General features: G+C 43.5%; 1 protein-coding gene across 50 annotated transcripts in view; it reads right to left on the bottom strand.

Moving 5' to 3' along the window:
• Positions 1-12,303: 12,303 nt before the first annotated feature.
• RIMS1 (regulating synaptic membrane exocytosis 1) overlaps positions 12,304-19,029 on the bottom strand; it is a 382,988-nt gene continuing 376,262 nt past the window's right edge. For all 50 annotated transcript variants that reach the window (XM_053286849.1, XM_053286844.1, XM_053286835.1 and 47 more), the window contains one exon: positions 12,304-14,619. In XM_053286849.1, coding sequence (XP_053142824.1) covers positions 14,401-14,619 — 219 coding nt within the window. In that variant the 3' untranslated portion in view covers positions 12,304-14,400. The remainder of the gene's footprint in view (positions 14,620-19,029) is intronic.

Below are 19,029 nucleotides of genomic sequence, written 5' to 3'. Positions count from 1 at the left end.
CCCACTGTTTGCCCCTCACCTCAGTAAATGGGATCTACCTCCCTGGGGAGGGCTTGTCCAGGATGGTGATATATGAGATTGCTCATTATTATGCATGAACAAACACAAAATAATCCTAAGCGGATATACTAATGTAAATATTAAAAATTCTATGTTACATTTATACATATAAACTTTAAAAACATACAAGTTTAAATCATGTATGGAGATGCACGTGACAATTTGTGACAACTATTATGCATAAAACAGATTCTGGCTTGTACAGTATTAATGTGTGTCTAGGCCATTATTAGGAAGTGTTCCCTAATGCTGGGCTGTCAAACTCCTGGCTGTGGGCCCGATCCGGCCCACATAGCCCCACTGTCCGGCCCCCTGAACCATCGGTGCTGCTGAGCCCAGGATGTGGCCGGCACAACTGGGGAGTAGCAATCAGCACAGCCACTGGCACAACTGAGAAGTGGCCATTTATGCCACCAGGGCAGGTGAGAAATGCCGCCAGCCGTGAGAAGTCATTGTGGCTGAGAAGTGGCCAGTGCTGCCACAGTGGCCAAGAAGTGCTGCCGCCAGCAAGAATCTGGCACAGCCAAGAAGTGGCCATTGCTGCCGTCACGGTCATTGCGAGACGTGCTGCCACCAGCAAGTGAGGCCACAGTTTCAGTGTGTGGCGGGGCTGGCCTGGAATGGGTGAGAAAGGGGATGCCCCTGCAACAAGTGAGGCCACAGCTTCAGCATACATATGTTGTATGTAAAGGCCGCATGCTGTATGTGAAGGGATCTCATTTCACATTTGTTCTCATGAAGTCTTGTCTTCACTAAATACTGTCTTAAGGTCAAAGGGACTGTACAAATAACATTAACTTCCAAGCCTTGTTTCTTTAAAATCTGCTCTGCTTCCCAATTAAACCTGTCAGTCACATATGGAATTTTAAGAACTGGATACCCTTCTCTAAATTTAGTACTCTTATACTTTTTAATTGGAAATTCATAACCATTAATGTTCACTATTTCCTCTGTTCCCCACCCCCGCAATAATTCTCTGTTATCTCTTGATGACACTCCCATAGTTCTCTATATCATACTTTTCACTGTCTGTACTTTTATCCCTGGTGGGTGTGCTGACCTACTGTTCATTATTATTTTCTTTTTAGTTGGATTTCTGTACTACCTTGTCTTAACTCTTTTAATTTTATTTCCCTCTTTTAATTTTATTTCCGTGTCCAGAAAGGGTCACCACCCATGAGCTTCAAGTTTTTCCCTGGTTAATTTTACACTTCCCATTTTGTTTGTACGTACGTACTTATGTACATATGTATGTATCATATTTGTATACTGCCCACTACTAAAGTCCCTAGGCAGTTTACAACATTAAAACAAACCAAGAAATTTTAAACAATTAAAAACATATAAAAGTTCAAATTAAAATAGCTAAAACCCACTAAATACTTAGAAAGCTTGGCTGAAGAGATGTGTCTTCAGCAGTTTCCTAAAGGTCAACAGGGATGGAGCAGCTCTAATCTCAACAGGAAGTGCGTTCCACAGCTCTGGGGCAACTACAAAGAAGGCTCGCCTCTGAGTTATTACCAGACGAGCCGGCAGCACCCTCAGACAAACCTCCCCTGAAGATCTTAATAGGTGGCGGGGTTCATAATGAAGAAGGCGTTCATTCAGGTCCATAAACACCCAATCCTTATTATCTTCAGATTTAGTTATGATCACTATATCATCAATGCACCTCTTGTAGAAGATAATATTTTGATTTATACATCTCATCTCAATAGTATACATGTAACTTACAGCCAAAAGTGGGGCCAGATTATTTCCCATGGCCAAGCCACATTTCTGCTCATAATATTCTCCACTAAACCTAAAGACATTACACTGTAAACAAACGTCTATTAATCCTTTAATATCCTTAACCATAGCACTAAATTTCCTGCTTATTTCCCTGCAATAGTTGTATTAAACATTTCCTTGCTCCCTCATTATCGGTTGGTGTACCAATCGCCCCACTGCTCAACAGAGTCCCTAAGTGAGCTGATGGACTTGGTCTCGGACTTGGTGTTGGAGTCGCCCAGGCTTGTGGTGCTGGGGGACTTCAATGTTCATTTTGGGACCAATTTGTCCAGGGCGGCTCAGGAGTTCATAGCTGCCATGATGACTATGGGCCTATCTCAGGTGGTCTCGGGACCGACGAACATTGCTGGTCACATGCTTGATTTGGTCTTTCACTCTGATCGGGGTGGTGTTCCATGGGTGGGGACTCCTGTGATCTCCCCATTGTCATGGACGGACCACCATCTGGATAAGATTAGACTCACAGTCACACACCACCTTCGCAGGGCCGAGGGACGTATTAGGATGGTCCACCCAAGAAGGTTATTGGACCCCATAGGATTTCAAGAAGCCTTGGAGGGATTCAGTGCTGGCTCTGCCAGCGATCCTGTTGATGTCCTGGTGGAGAATTGGAACAGCAAACTCACCGGGGCAGTAGACATGATTGCTCCTAAGCGTCTTCTCCAACCCGCTTCAAAACTGGCCCCTTGGTATACGGAAGAACTACGGGGGCTGAAGTGGCGAGATAGACGACTGGAGCGCAGGTGGAGAAAGACTCAGCTTGAATCCAACAGACTGCAACATAGAGCTCATATGAAGACCTATGCTCAGGTGATACGTGCAGAAAAGAAGCGATTCTTTTCTGCCTGTATTGCACCCGCAAGTTCACGTCCGGCGGAGTTGTTCAGGGTTGTGAGAGGGCTAGTATGTGCCCCTCCTCCCTTGAATCAGAATTTGGAACCATCGATTACCCACTGTGATGTGTTTAATGAATCTTTGTGGAAAAAATCTCTCGTATTCGGGCCGATTTGGATTTCGTCTCCGCACTTACTTCAGTATCTGATGTGGAGGTATCCAGCGACTCCTTTTATGTGGTTAAGTTGCATCAGTTCCAGTTTGTGACTCCTGAGGATGTGGACAAGCTGATTGGAATGGTGCGGCCCACCACCTGTCCTCTTGACCCTTGCCCGACATGGCTTATACTATCTGGCAGGGGGGTTGTTGTAGAAGGCCTGGTAGAGATCATAAATACGTCTCCGAGGGAAGGTAGGATGCATCCTAGTTTTAAGGAGGCAATTGTTAGACCGCTTCTAAAGAAGCCTACCTTGGAACCCTCAGAGCTGAGTAACTACAGGCCTGTCTCCAACCTTCCGTGGCTGTGCAAGATAATTGAGAGGGTGGTGGCCTCCCAGCTCCAGACAGTCTTGGAGGAAAAGGATTATCTAGACCCATTTCAAACTGGCTTTCGGGCTGGCTATGGGGTGGAGACTGCCTTGGTCATCCTGATGGATGATCTCCAACTGGGAATTGACAGAGGAAGTGTGACTCTGTTGGTCCTTTTGGACCTCTCGGCGGCTTTCGGTACTATCAACCATAGTATCTTTCTGGAGCATCTGAGGGGGTTGTGGGCGGAAGGCACTGCTCTGCAGTGGTTCCGCTCCTACCTCTCGGGCAGGTTCCAGATGGTGTCCCTTGGAGACTGTTGTTCTTCAAAATCTGTACTTTTGTATGGTGTCCCTCAGGGCTCTGTATTGTCTCCAATGTTGTTTAACATCTACATGAAACCGCTGGGAGAGATAATCAGGAGATTTGGTGCAGGGTGCTATCAGTATTCTGATAACACCCAAATCTATTTCTCCATGTCAGCATCATCGGGAGAGGGCATAACTTGCCTAAATGCCTGCCTGGAGGCAGTAATGGGCTGGATGAGGGATAACAAACTGAGACTGAATCCAGATAAGACGGAGGTACTCATTGTGCAGGGTCGGAACTCGAGAGATGATTTTGATCTGCCTGTTCTCTATGGGGTCACACTTCCCCAGAAGGAACAGGTACACAGTCTAGGGGTGCTTCTGGATCCAAGTCTCTCCTTGGTGTCCCAGGTTGAGGCAGTGGCCAGAAGTGCCTTCTATCAGCTTCAGCTGATACGCCAGCTGCGTCTGTTTCTTGAGATAGACGACCTCAAAACAGTGGTACATCTGCTGGTAACCTCCAGACTGGATTACTGCAATGTGCTCTATGTGGGGCTGCCCTTGTACGTAGTCCAGAAACTACAGGTGGTTCAGAATGCGGCAGCCAGGCTGGTCTCTGGGTCATCTAGTAGAGACCATATTACTCCCATATTGAAGGAGTTACACTGGCTGCCGATATGTTTCTGGGCAAAATACAAGGTGTTGGCCATCACCTATAAAGCCCTAAATAGCTTGGTCCCTGGGTATTTAAGAGAACGTCTTCTTCATTATGAACCCCACCACCCATTGAGATCACCAGGAGAGGTCTGTCTGCATTTGCCACTGGCTCGTCTGGTGGCTACTCGGGGATGGGCCTTCTCCGTTGCTGCCCCAAGGCTTTGGAATGCGCTCCCCATCTCTGACAATTTTTAAAAAGTCTTTAAAGACACATCTGTTCACCCAGGCTTTTAACTGATATTGTTTTGATTGTTTTAATGTTGTTTTTAGAATTTTGTTTTAAAATTTTAAATTGTGTTTTAAATTTCTTGCTTTTAATTTTTTTTGGTTTTTAATTAATGTTTTACTTTTTAATCTTGTAAACCGCCCAGAGATGTGAGTTTTTGGTGGTATAAAAATGTGTTAAATAAATAAATAAATAAATAAATAAATAAATAATAAATAATCCACATTTTTGTATAATGCTTCCAAAAGCATTATACACAATGAAGATTGCCAGATTTGTGAGAACCATGAAATAAGGTGTCAGACAAAAGGGGTGGTATATAAAATGGTTTGCATGGAATGTATGCAGTTTTGTATTAGGGAGACAGGTAGACTCTTGATAAAAAGATACAAGAAACTTTTTATATACAGCATATAGCATTTATATACAGACATACAGCATATAGATAGAACAAAACTGTGGGCTGTGAATGAAAAACAGTAAAAGAAAAACTTCAAGGTCCAAAGCAGTGAATACAAAGATATCCATTTTGGAGGAGGTAAATGTAAGAAATGCTGCGGAGGCAGATGTAAGAAAACGGAAGATTAGGGATGCAATGTACATAGAGCAGCTGTGTCCTACTAGAGAGAAGTAATGAAAGAAGAGAGAAGAGAGAGAAGAGAGAAGTAATGAAATTCATTGGCTATTGAGAGAGGGCATGCATTTTCACTCCTTCGCCCCTCCCCCCTTCTTCTGAGACATTGGGGGTTCTGTAACAGGATTGAGTGACATTGGTACTGTAACAGGACTGGCTAATTGCTGTCAGCTTTGCTGAGTCATGATACTGAGTTATCAAGGCGGTTCCCACAGTCAGTGGGAACTGCCAAGATGGGGTTTGCGAGGAGAGCGGGCTTAGCAGATGACCCATCAGTCAGCAGCCGCCCACATGACTGCTGGCTCCGTTATGGGGCCAGCAGGAGCTGGGGAGTTTGGGGGCCGTGCGGCCAAGCGCGCAGGACATGCTGGAGAGACCCCCGAGCCGGGAAGCTGCATTTAGCCTCCCCGCCAGGGATCTCCTCGTGAGTTGCTGTGGCGTGGAGACGCGCCACGGCAACTCACAATTAAAAAAACCGGGTTAGTGGAGTGCTCGCTCCACTAACCTCGGCTAATGAGAGGGGGAAATTGTGGGGTTTGCTGCCGGGAGCCACGTGGCTCCCGTGGCAGCAGACAATCAACAAAAAGTGGGCTAGGATCCCTTAGCCCACTTTTTGTTGATTGTAAGAATCACTTCATTGAACTGGGTCTCACGATCACGAGCGGGGAGGGAGCCCTGGGCGGCTGGATCAGCTGCCCACACAATTGCCGCTCCGTGACGGAGCTGGTGGGGGCTGGAGGGAGCGGGGGCCAATCGCCCCCCGCAAGCTCCAGCATGCCCTGCGCGAGCGTGCAGGGCATACTGGCGAGATCCCCGGAGCCGGGAGGCAGCTTTTCACCTCCCCTCCGGGGTTCCCCTCATGAGTAGGTGCGGCACAAAGTTGCACCGGGGCTACTCATGATTATTAAAACCAGATTTGCAGAGCGCTCACTCCGCAAACCTGGTTTTTGGGCAGGGGAACTTCAGAGGGTGACCCACTGGAGAACCACGGGGCTCGCAGCAGAGCCCGGTGGTTCTCATGATCGGGAAAAATTGGGCTAGGCTTTCCTTTTGCCATCCAAAAGAGTCAGAAGTCAAAGCCAAAAAGTCCCCACAAATCCAGGGGCGTAACTACTATTAGGCAAGGGGAGGCGGCTGCCTGGGGGCCCCCACGCCTCGAGGGGCCCCCCAGAGGCAAGTCACATGTGAAGTGTGTGTATGTGTGTATCAGCGAGGGGCCCATTTTAAAATATTGTCTCTGGGCCCACTCCAGCCTTGTTACGCCCCTGCACAAATCCCTCTGTGTTTTCCTTTTGAGCCATTTCACTCCAGGCTGTTTCAGCTTCTTCCCCTCCCTTCGGTATAGACCTTTCACACAGCATTCTACCACCTTATCTTTTCTACTGAACTAATACAATCCCCATTGTTCTCTGCAGCTATGATCCTTGAATAGGGGCAACATGATTTTTCCATCTCTGAGTTTCTCTGGGTAGCTAAAGTACAACATTTTTGCAGCTCCAAAGATGAGAGGAGGGGGTGAGAGAAAGGAAAAGGAAGAGATGCAAAACAGCCTTATTGACCCTTGTTGACAATTATCTCTAATATCTCAGTGTTACAAAAACCTTGCCCACTCAGGTTATATCACAGATGAGCATTAACTGGCATGAATATTACAGAAATCAGTCCCCAATGGCCTGGAGTTAGTAAGCATCTTGATCAGAGTTTTAAAACTCTCTATGTCAGCTTACCTATGAAAACAGCACAGGCACCCAACTCCCAGGGTTCAAAAGTTCAGAGTTCTCCAAAGAATCTCCTGCTGGATGAATAGGCATAGTATCCTTCTCATGGGTCTCATGGGTATGGGTCTGACTCTGACTGTCCCTGATACAGATTTGAGCGGAGCCTTACACACGCACAACATCGAAACATCTGCTAACTTTGAACATCTGTGTATTTACACATTAATTGGTCTTTGAGAAAGCTTTTATTTTATTTCTGAAATTAAAAACTGGAGTGCTATGAAAGAAATTTAGCCTGGGTTGCTGGGAGGTTATTTTTCTAATTTTAGTGTTTGGCTGCCATCTTTAAAAGTGGCAATCATGATTAATAAGTTAAAAAATAAAGTTCAGTACCTATTGTAAAATCGGTCCTTTTATTGCCTCAGTAGGCTTTTTGTATGATCAAACCCCAAACCCAATGACCACACCTTTTAAAGCTTCAAAGTTTTATTCAAAGACTTGAGGCATATGGAATGGTAAATGTATAGCTAAAGATACATCAAAATATAAGCATAAGCAAATTATAACATTCTAAGAAGCATAACATGTGTGGCATTTGAAGCTACTATTAAGAGTGATATTGTGAATAATAAAGTCCACCCCAGTGTTCCCTAATCACTTTCTATACTAAATTGATCTAAACCCCTTAATCTATACCCCTAAGAGAAATCATATTTACCCTTCTATCAGCTTGTGGTATTTTCAAGCTTCTCCAAAAGGAATAAGAACAAACTAAAGAAATTAGCTATTCAGTGGATAGGTGGGTATATCAGAATATAAGCTGCATAGATGAAGAACTGTTGTGAAGAGAGAAGGGAAGAGTAAGAAAATAGTTTCTCCGAGATAAAGCATCTTGGACAGAAAGAGGGAAGGTTCAAGAGGAGAAAAACCAAGGAGAAAAATGTGCAAGAAGGGAAAGGTAAAATATAATGGAACAAAGGGAGAAAATCCTCTTGTTTTCTTGCTGACTTTTCATTTTATATATTGAAGGTGGGGGGGGGGAGACAAACTCCAAACTCTCAAACTGCTCCCCTTTGTCTTCTTAGGCCTTTGATTGGCTTCCATCTCTTGAGCCCAAGATTCTCATTGGCTCTTTGGGTTCCCCATTTCCAGAGTTATTAGAATCTTACATTCTGTGTTGATCATGGCAACCTGGATCCCATCAAAAATCCACACACACACACGCACACTTTTGACAAGACTTGTTTTTATTACCCAATTAACTGCCATCACCAGGCTTTGTAATTCTTCTTCATTCCTCAGTAAGTACCATCTTGACAAGGCACAGGTGGAATGGGTCTTCCAGTCTCCTCCTCACATACATTTCAAGACCTGTAACCTCAAGATTTATTAGCTGCCTTCTCTTCAAGCACTCGTTGGCTAAATGGTACCTAGCTGTGCCTCTCTGTTGCTTGGAGGCCTTTCCCCCCAAGCAAAGTTAGCCTAAGTATGGCCTCTCCGCTAGAGTCTTTCATAGTACACAGCAAAATATCAGATTTCCCCTTTATTTGTGAATTCCCAGCTGACCCTCTTAGCCACTATGCTACAACAGCTATGTAGATCCAGTGATTTAACAGAATTCAGATATTTATTTTTCTGAGAATGTTTTTCAGAATTTCTAAGAAAATTAGTCTCCTTAGCTCAGGTTAAACAATAAAACATTAAAGAGGTTCATTTTAAAAGCATTATTTAGATATTCATCCTCCCCCGCCATGTATATTCAGAACAAACATCTGACAAAGTCTCCATCAGTTGGAAGAGGCTCTACCAAAACGCCTCCTAGCTCAGTGCAGTCACTCCAAGTTGTATAAGCAGATACTGGAAGTGCAGGGGTGGGCTGGAGCACAGCTCTTTCTAATGATGCCCAGATGTCTTCGCTATGTCAGAAGACACCACCATGCTCACACTAGCATTTCATCTGAGTGGAGTTGTACTGATTCGGGTCATGGCTGACATATTGCACAACAGTATGCCTGCTCAGTAATGTGGCATGCAAGTCACACAAAAGCAAGACTCATGTAAATTCTGTTACACAATGGGCTTACTCTTGCAGTTGTACAACTTGTGTGCAGAGCATGTTACTAGGCTGGTGTACCATCCGCACAGTATGTCAGCCAGTGTAAAGAAAAGGTCCCATCAGAGAAACTATGGATCCCATGGAAGGCAACAGCCAATAGAAACCTGCTTCTCACACCATACAGACCTAATCCAAACAAAAAGGAAGTCCTCAGACTTACAACAAAATTGGTTTCTGAAACAAGTGTCAAGTCGAAACATCTTAATTCAGAACTGATTTTCTCATAGGGAACAATGTTATAAATTTAGCTCCTGAACCAAGGCCAGACACCTTGGTCTCCTCCTTCTCCCTGCAGCTGGTGATGTGTTAGCCACACATGTGCAGGCATGCAGCAGGTTACTATTTATCTATGTGTTGTATTTTTGTCTGGTCAATGACCAAAAGAAAGAAAGATTCCATCCCATCCCACTGTTGTGCAACCAAAAGCATGCTCTCAGTAGGGCAACGCTGCTCTCGACTGCAAGCTCCAGACTTTGTGCTATTAGCTAGAGCAACATTGTTGTGCTAGCATGAAGTCCTTCTGCAACCAGTGTGTTGCGCCAAATGCCAGTCAGTGCGGTCATTAATAGTGCCCAAGTATATAAACAATAATTTTGCTTGCAAAATAGGAGGAGGGGCTGGATACCTTCCTCCTTGCTGGTGCCTTTTCATATATACTAATGCTAATACAATGAATATTAATATATGGCAGGGAAACACCATGATATACACATATCAGAGCGGTTAATACATCATAGTACATATTTCCATTCCCTTTTCTATTTAAGCCCAGGGAATCAGTTCCCATATACAAAATGAAGCAAACCCTTGAAGCAGGTAAGAATATATTTGCAATAATGAATTACAGATATCCAATTATATTTCTGTATAGGTTAGTCACCTGAAGATGGTGTAAATGCACAGCTAAAGAGAATTTGGCCTCTCTGCATAGGGCTACAATGTCAGTAGTCTTGCAAGATAAAACTCTGTGTGTGTGTGTGTGTGCGTGTGCGTATAAATATATATATTTATATTTAAAGCTATGTAGGAAATATTAGCTAATTTTGGTGTGCTGTGGGAAGGGCCTCAAAAAAGATCACAGCTCCTTTTACATGATTAGAAAGGGAGGAGGAATGATCACAGAAAAGGAGAGGGCAGAATTCATTGGTCTTCATTTCCCACATTTATACCACACAGTTATCCTCAAAGTGGGTCAGCTGCAATAAAATCTGTGCCGATTCTCTCTTGGAGGAGTATTGAGGATGGGAGTTTTGATAGAAGTGAAAGAGATACATTTTAAAAAGAAATAAATACGGTCGGAAGGCATGAAAGACCAAACAGCTAGTCATGGCTTGTAGTGAGGGAAGCGAGGACTATGCCTCAGAACAATTGTTGGGAGGGTGGGCCTTTCGTAATAAGGAAGAAAGCCCAGGAAAATCAAAACAGAAGGACCAATCCAGAAGACAGGGCGGCAACTACACTCACAGCCACCAGCAGGAGAAGAAAAAGCTTCTTTTTTGTTCTGTCCCGGGAGGGCCCTGAGGAAGCAGCTGGCTGAGAAGCTGCTGGGGGAGTGGAAGGCCAAGATCCCTCCCTGTCAGTGATGTAGTTGCAAATTCAGAAGAGCAGGCACTCTCTATGACAGCCCCCATGGAGATGCCCACCCCAACTGCCAGAGAAGCCAAGAAATACCAGCACTCTGTCCCTGCATGTCCCTTCTTCACTACACCCCTGCTCCCTGTAAGTAATAGAAAAGGGACCAGTTCAGACATGTGAGGGAAGTTATTTTCCTTTATTGTATTGCTTCAATCTGAGTTGCCAGGTTAATAAAAACTCTCTCTCTTACAATCTCCTTTATGAAAAGACAATTGTTCTTATTGCAGACCTTTTCCTTTTAATCTAATAATAAATCCTTGTCGGTGAAGTATGCTGTTCTTCATTTTGGGACTGCCTGAGTCACATGCCTTTGGAGGCCTAGGACTGCTCAGCCATTCTAGGAGGATTTTGCCACTTCACCCCAGTGAACCCCCCCCCCCCGCCCCCAGCTCTGGTAGGAGCTATGACATGGCTGTAGCAGAACTGACAGTAAATATATGTGCTCTGGATTATCGACTGCATTCAGGGAGCAAGATCCTTCCATTCTTCTATCAGTCAGCCATTCCAATGGGCAAGGGGGCAATTTTCCTGCATGCTTGTTCTGCTGAATCATCCAATCCTTTGAGCCTCTGCAGTGCACCTGAAGCTGCTTCATCCCGTCTTCATTCCTCTTCAGTCTTACTAGCTGTTTGGGATCCCTCACTTTACCTGGCCTTCTATTGCATCTGCTTCGGTGAGTGTGCTTTCTGTAGAACTTAGCCCCACTTTGATGGCAGTTTTTGTGGCCAAATAGTACATGGCAGTTTCCTATGTTCCTATGTTCCTGAGTCAGATCATTGGTCTATCTAGCTCAGTATTGTCTTCACAGACTGGCAGTGGCTTCTCCAAGGTTGCAGGCAGGAATCTCTCTCAGCCCTATCTTGGAGAAGCCAGGGAGGGAACTTGAAACCTTCTGCTCTTCCCAGAGCGGCTTCATCCCCTGAGGGGAATATCTTGCAGTGCTCACACATCAAGCCTCTCATTCATATGCAACCAGGACAGACCCTGCTTAGTTATGGAGACAAGTCATGCTTGCTACCACAAGACCACCTCTCCTCTCCAAATGAAAGTGTCTATGTTTGAGAAGGATGGAGGTAGTCTTGTATTTGCAAGGTCATGACAGCATGCAGTCTCCAGTTACCACTGGTTTTACATCCTTGAGTCAGTGACAGAAGCAGTGACAGAATCAAACATTTGGTGGAGTCAAAATGTGGTGGGTAGATACAGAGGTGCACCTAAGTAATTTTGGAGCGGGGGCCTAAAGGCCTTTGGAGGCCCCGCTCCCCTGAAAATTAAGCATCATCATGCTCGGCTGGGTGACCACACCACCCGGGATAGACAAAAGAGGATTTTGGGGCCGCCAGGGGATGTGGAGGCCCTGGACTTTGGCCCTGAAGTCCAGGGGTAAGAGCGCCTCTGGGTGGATAATAGGAAAACAAAGAGTAGCAAAGCAAAGACAGAGAACACAAAGTCAAAATGAAGGAGGCACAGAACTGGGTGCTACCATGCTGAGGCCTGGCCTTCTGTGAAGTATACCTGCAGGAAGAGAGAAAATGCCTCACAGCTTGCACAAAGGTTGCATGGCCTTCCCTGTGGGGCTTTAAAGCATCTCACCTTTCAGCTTTATAATCCTTTGGAATAGAGTCCTGGTTAGGGGCACGGCGAGGCATCCCACCCAGACCATAGAGACACATTTCTTTGTTGGGAGGAGGACGCTCCGTGCACACATACTGAATGCAAAACAACAACTGCACTCAACATGAAAAGGAAATTTTATTAAACATGTCTACATAACATGAGTTGGAAATTCATTTAAAAGCACAGGGGAATGTTAAGACAAGTGGTCAAAATAGAAAGGTACTACCAAATTTTTAATTCATTCGATTCTTTTTTTTTTGGCCACTAAAAGACAGAACAGAATCTAATAGTGCACCAGTGCTTCAGTTCTTCCTGCTCAGCAGGTCGAGCAGTAATCAATCTATGCCCCATGGAAACATGGGTAGAATAGTTCTGGCAATGTTAAATAATAATAATAATAATAATAATAATAATAATAATAATAATAATAATAATAATAAATAATAAATAGTTCACTTGGTGCAGGCAGTTATGTCTATGAAGGAAAACCTAATTGTGTACACAGTTTCTACATGTGTTACAACCCCACAGTAGGAATCTACACCAAAATATTTATTAGAAGGAATTTGGTCCGTACTACGTCACGTTTTCCATAGGGTAAAAAATAAAGTCCATCTATAGACATTTAGCACCAGACTGACTGACACAGCCTGGCTAAAACCTGCAAAATGTCTATAAGAAAAAATGGATGGCTTAGATTTCTTGGTTACTTCATTCGAGTAATTACGAGCAAACTGTACAAGTACATGCAACATACAACCTGGCCTATGTGGAACTAACATACATTATTAAATAATCTCTTTTGTTTGTTTCTTTTTTCTTTCTTTTTTCTTTTCTTTTTTTTAACAAAACGTGCATGCAGCTTTGAACAGTTCCAAGTCATGCTGCTCTATTTTGTGAGATCACAAAATTAATGGCCCCAAAAGGAGGGAGAACTTCTCAATGCACCTGCACATTCTGCAGTTAGCACATTTACAGAAAAACACAAGGGAATTCAAGGTCAAGAAAGAACCTAAATGAACAAATGCAAGTTGGCTTTTGTTTTTACTGCATCTTCCTCTCCCGCCCACCCACCCCAAATGTTACCTTTTGTTTAAAAAATCAAGCATTGTGCTTGCATCAGTCTCAAAGAAATGTAAACTGAAATTGGATAAAAACATTAGTAAGTGCAGAGTATTTCAACTGGAATTTCCAGTGAAAAACTGAACTCATACCATGCTCTAACCAAGGCAGACAAGTGTGTCAAAAGTGACATGTATGCCTGGGTACAGCTGAACGTATCAGCAATTCCATTCCTTGTCAACATTTGGGAAGTCAATTATACATTTATACACATGAAGGTTAGAGATGCTTTGCTTCAGATCTGGTAAGACAACCGCATTACAACTATCATTACCAATGCTGAAATGAAAACCAAAGCTGCTTTTTATCAAGCTCGCCGCATTAGTGGTAGTTGCAAATCTCCTTCATGCGAAATCTTCATAAAGCATAAAACCCCCATGATATTTAATGCAAATACATTCACTTTTTACAATGAAAAATTATGATAAACTCTAATAAAAAGCTAAACTAATCTATAGATTGATCTTTTATTCCAGTTCTCCATATATGTTTACTATGGAGAACTGGAATAGGGAAATAATGAGAATATTATTGGCATCATATGGTCATTCTGTCAGGAGAACACTTTTGGAGATGCTTACAGAGATGTACTTCAGCCCTTTTTGGTTTGGTTAGAAAAAGAAAGGAAGGGTCTCTGTTAGCATCATGAAGACTTTTACAAAAACAAAAACAAAAAACACCCCTGGCAGAATAACACAGCAAAAACAAGTGGAAGTAACACATACAGAAACATCAGGAAGTTAACACTGTTTGTGATCTTTGCGAAAAAGATGAAGGGAAAATAGTTGTGGTAAGAGCGAGCGGTTCCAGTTTAATTTAAACAATCCCTCATCATTATGATTATCAGATGCAATCAGGGATGTTTTGCTAGATGGATTTCCTGTAGTTTGATATACTGATATGTTCGGTCAATTTAAGCCACCTTTTAACAAACAAGACGTATTTTTGGATAAACTACTACAGGCAAAACTGAAGTGATTGTCTCTTTAAAAAAATGCTCCTCATTGTTGTAAATAGCTTTATTCCCATTGTTATCCTGGGGGTGGGGTGGGGATAACAGCTTTGTTAGAAAGAACCTGCTGTTACATTCACTAAGATCGAATGCAGGGAGGCCCAGTTGAACTTTCCAGAGATGACTGGGAAGCCCTGCGAGTCAAAGGAGTCAACGTTGGATCCACCAGGGAGGAGGGTGGAAATAATTTATACCAGCCTATTACCACACTGGACAAATCAAGTTCTTCCAGCAGGATCTGTGCCACTCCCATGAAGCATTTGTGATCCATTCTGCCATAGTCTCCCCAGACTATCACCTGCAGATGACAACAGACAGGATCAATACATGTCCAGCAAGTATAATGTTTCATACTCCACACTTCCAAGCAATAAGGAATTCCAAAGGTACATAAGAACAGCCCTTCTGGATCAGGCCCAAGGCGCACCTTGTCCAGCATCCTGTTTCACATACTGGCCCACCAGATGCCGGTTGAGGGTATGCCCTCTCTCCTGCTGTTACTCCCCTGCAACTGGTACTCAGAGGCATCCTGCCTCTGAGGCTGGAGGTGGCCTATAGCCCTCCGACTAGTAGCCGTTGATAGACCTCTCCTCCATAAAGTTATCCAAACCCCTCTTAAAAGCCATCCAGGTTGTTGGCTGCCACATATTGTGGTAGAGAATTCCACAAGCTGATTAGGCGTTGTGTGAAAAAGTACTTGCATTTGTTGATCCTAGATTTCCTGGCAATCAATTTCATGTGATCACCCCTGGTTCTAGTGTTATGTGAGAGGGAGAAGAATTTCTCTCTATCCACTTTCTCCACACCATGCATATAGAACCCTATCATTTCTCCCTGCAGTCGTCTTTTTTCTAAACTAAATAGCCCCAGCTCTTTTAGCTTTGTCTCATAGTTTAGTTTCTTCTGAATGAAAGAGCGCTGGAGATTTATTTGCTTTACAGATATATAAGCAGAACATTGATTGATTGATTGATTGATTAAGTGCCGCCAAGTCGGTGTCAACTCTTAGCGACCACATAGATAAGATTCTCTCCAGGATGATCTGCAGAACATATTGAAGGTAAACAGCAAATCCTGTAAGCAGACAGCACAGCTGCTAATCCTACATTCAGTTCTCAAAGAGGGCTATTGCACCCCAAGGATGCTTCTTCAGTTTCACCCAACTCACAGCTCTCTATTCCTGTCTCTGGGCTAATGCTTTATAAATGCAAACTGTATATTGCTTCAAACAATTTATCTGCCATTTCCCTACCTAAAAGGGTATCAACTTCCTCAAGCTCTGATTGGTATCACATTTCAAAAGCCGGGGAGAATTTACAGCTATTAGGAGAACATCTCTTGTTATTGTTGAAACATCAACCGCTGTTGGACCATTGCCAAGCTACCAGCATAACAAGGGATGGTCTCCCAACAGCCAAAACAATATACTCTTACCTTCATTGTCTCTGAAAACAAGAAGATATTTCATATATATATATTTTTTAAAAGACCTGCAACTAATTTCAACTAGAGCAGGACTGGGATGAAAGTAGGGATGTACAAAATGTTTTGATGCTGAAATGTTTTGACTCAAAACGGGTCATTTTGAGAGTTTTGAGCTCAAAACAAAACACCCTTTAAATAAAGGGCCTGTTTTGAACTCGGAACAAAACAACCCTGTTTCTATTCAAAATGTTTCATCATTTCAAGCGCCATTTTGGAGGCCTGTTTTTCCTTTGCTGATTGGTTTTCTGGCACTGGCTTGCGATCCTATTGGGATTACTGGAAGTGAAGGACTTTGCGCTGTCTCTTGTCTCAGAGGACAGACTAGTGACTAGTCTGACTAGTGTCCCTTGCTAACTGGGCAAAGAGGCACCTTTTACTGTGGTGATTCTCTTTATTTAGCAGGGGTAGAGTAACTGGCCCTATCCACCCCCAGCACCGTACCTCCAGTGACTGTTGCTGGTGTCTGTCTAATGTTTCTTTTTAGAATGTGAGCCCTTCGGGGACAGGGAGCCATCTTATTTATTTATTATTTCTCTGCGTAAACCGCCCTGAGCCATTTTTGGAAGGGCGGTATAGAAATTGAATGTCAAGACATTGGTCATCCCTTCTCTACTGCTCTGACACTATTCCTTTGGAATGTAGATTGCTGCTCTCAGGGACTAACTTCCTTCCTTCCTGCTTTTGCACTTCCTCTCTCCCTTTCTCTTCCTGTTCCTTCTACCTCGCAACATGCAAGCTCCTCTCCCTGCACCATGTGTGCAGAGATGCAGAATCCATCTGCATCCAGCTAGCTAGCTAGATTAGAGATCCTAACTCCTCACTTTCCTATCTAGAATGGAGTTCTCTAATAAATACCACTTATATTGATTTGAAACTATGAACGGGCTCCAAGTTACTTTACTCTCAGCATACACGCATGCCTAACTAAATTCTGCTGTGTTGTGCCTCTGTGCACATTGCTATAATGAAAAAGGGTTTCTCCTACCAGAGAGAATTCCCAACAGGGATTTGAGAGAAAGGTTAACAATTTGTTTAAAATCGCCTGCTTGCCCTTTTTGTGTGTGTGGGTAGATAGCACCCATCATGCCCTATCACCCAATCCACAGGGGTGTTTCAAGTTTGCCCATTGTTCCCTATGGCCAAAACCCTTGAAACGTTTCAGGTTTTGTTTTGTTGAAACAACCAGGTTGACTGTCATTTCAATGAAATGTTTTGGCTGTCTGCATTTAGTTTCAAGCTCAAAACAAAACACAAAATCATTTTCGTGCACATCCCTAGATGAAAGTCTCACCATGCAGCAGTGAAACTGCCAAAAGAGCATGTCAAGACAGGGAGCTTTAGCCTTGTTCAACCTGCCTTGGTTGAAATTCCTTCCCCCGCCCCACTCAGAATGAGGGCAATGAGGGGGGTTCACTGTCCTTTAATGACAAAATCACAAAGCCAAATGACTACAAGGTGCCATGACATCATCATATTCATTATGTGATTCCTGACTGACAGGGATCAAGAATCCCTAAGAATAGCATTGGAGATAGGGGTGTTCACGGAACTGGTTTGGCCAGTTTGGTTTCAATCCAAACTGGATTCGAACCAACTTGGACTGGTCCAGGTCAGTTTGGTCATCAAATTGGGCTGAACCAGTTTGGGGGATATAGTGGTAAAGGGGAATCCGGTGAGGATTCCCCTTTACAAGTACAGAGAGGTGGGGGCCCTTCAGGAGGTAAGGAGTGGCTGGGTAGCAGTGGCGATAGATGAAAAGTGCTGCTTACCCTGCCAGCATGGCTGCTAGTACTGCTGCTTACCCTCCCAGAATCCCCAGGTGTGCTACTTTCTCCTTTTATCAAGTCACTGGCTCAGCAGCTGCTCGGTTCTGGCCTCTGCACATGCACAGAGGCCATTTGTGTGGTGCCTGCACATTTGCAGATGCCATTTGGATGGCTATTGAATAATAATAATAATAATTCCAAACATGGCTCAGGGTGGTTTACACAGAGAAATAATAAATAAATAAGATGGCTAGGCCTCCGCACGTGTGCGGAGGCCAGAACTGAGCAACCGCTGAGCTAGAAGCTTGGTAAAAGGAGAGGGGGGCATGCCTGGGGTCGCTGGGATGGTGAGCAGTGGTGCCGGCAGCCAAGCCAGCAGCGTAAGCAGTACTTTACATCTCCTGCTGCCCCGTCCAGCTGCCCATTTCATGCAGAACCAGTTTGCCCGAACCAGACTTGGTCCAGTCCGGTCCGCAATCAAATTTATTAACTGGCCCTGGTTCAAGGTGAACCAGTTCTGCATGAACCATTCGTGCACACCCTAATTGAAGAACCAGCAAACAGGTGTGCAACAAAACAAAAACAAAACAAAAATGAGCTTTATTGAAGAGGATTTCTATTGAAGAGGATAGTCTATTTTTCACTTTGAAAATGCTGCTTGCAAAAATTTAGTGCAACATAGTCAATGGTTATCTTAGGGATGTGCCAAGAAGTATTAACTGGCTTGCTCAGCACATTAGGATTGCTTTACTGAATCATTTCTTCAGATACCTCTGATACAATTTTGTATCTGTGGCTATTATCCTTTTCTATGTCAGGGTTCCTGCATCTTTAACAGTTGCATAACAGGCATGAAATTCAACACTTGAAGCTTATTAACAGAACAAGTTAATGCTGGGAAGAGCTTCTCCCTTGATTTTCTGCCATTCAAACTCTTAAATGCAAACCTTTTCACCTGCACAAGATAGATATCTATGAAACAGATCAGGAAGCTTTCTCATTATTATTCTCTGCATGTTTAGCAAGATCAAGAATGAACTCAAAACTATAAATAGAAAAAGAATTTTATCTCAGATTGGTAATTAAACCTGTAATCTAAAAGATGAGGGTAATCTTAAAAATAAGTCTATGCAAACTGTTGTTAAATATGTGTATGTTCCTTCTGAGTAAATAAATATGTTTAAGATCAGAGCATTGATGCAAGATGTAGAGATATTTTTACTTGGGATGCTTTAATTTGCTAGGCAGAGCTTTCTGTTTTTCAGAATCAGCCCTTCCCCATATATCTATATTTTTTCTGGTGCTGCCACTATCTTCCTTATTTAATTTGTGCCCTGGTGTATTGAAAATAGGAAAGAATCACTTTCCAAGGAACCTAGGAAAATAATCTGGATTCTCAGGTTTCTGGGCAGAGGCTCATCCCTGATTTGATAAATCCCGAGCCTTGTTTCTGTGAC

The sequence above is a fragment of the Hemicordylus capensis genome, chromosome 1 (assembly GCF_027244095.1).
Source record: "Hemicordylus capensis ecotype Gifberg chromosome 1, rHemCap1.1.pri, whole genome shotgun sequence".
NCBI classification, from domain to species: domain Eukaryota; kingdom Metazoa; phylum Chordata; class Lepidosauria; order Squamata; family Cordylidae; genus Hemicordylus; species Hemicordylus capensis.
This window is presented reverse-complemented; position numbering and strand designations above follow the sequence as displayed.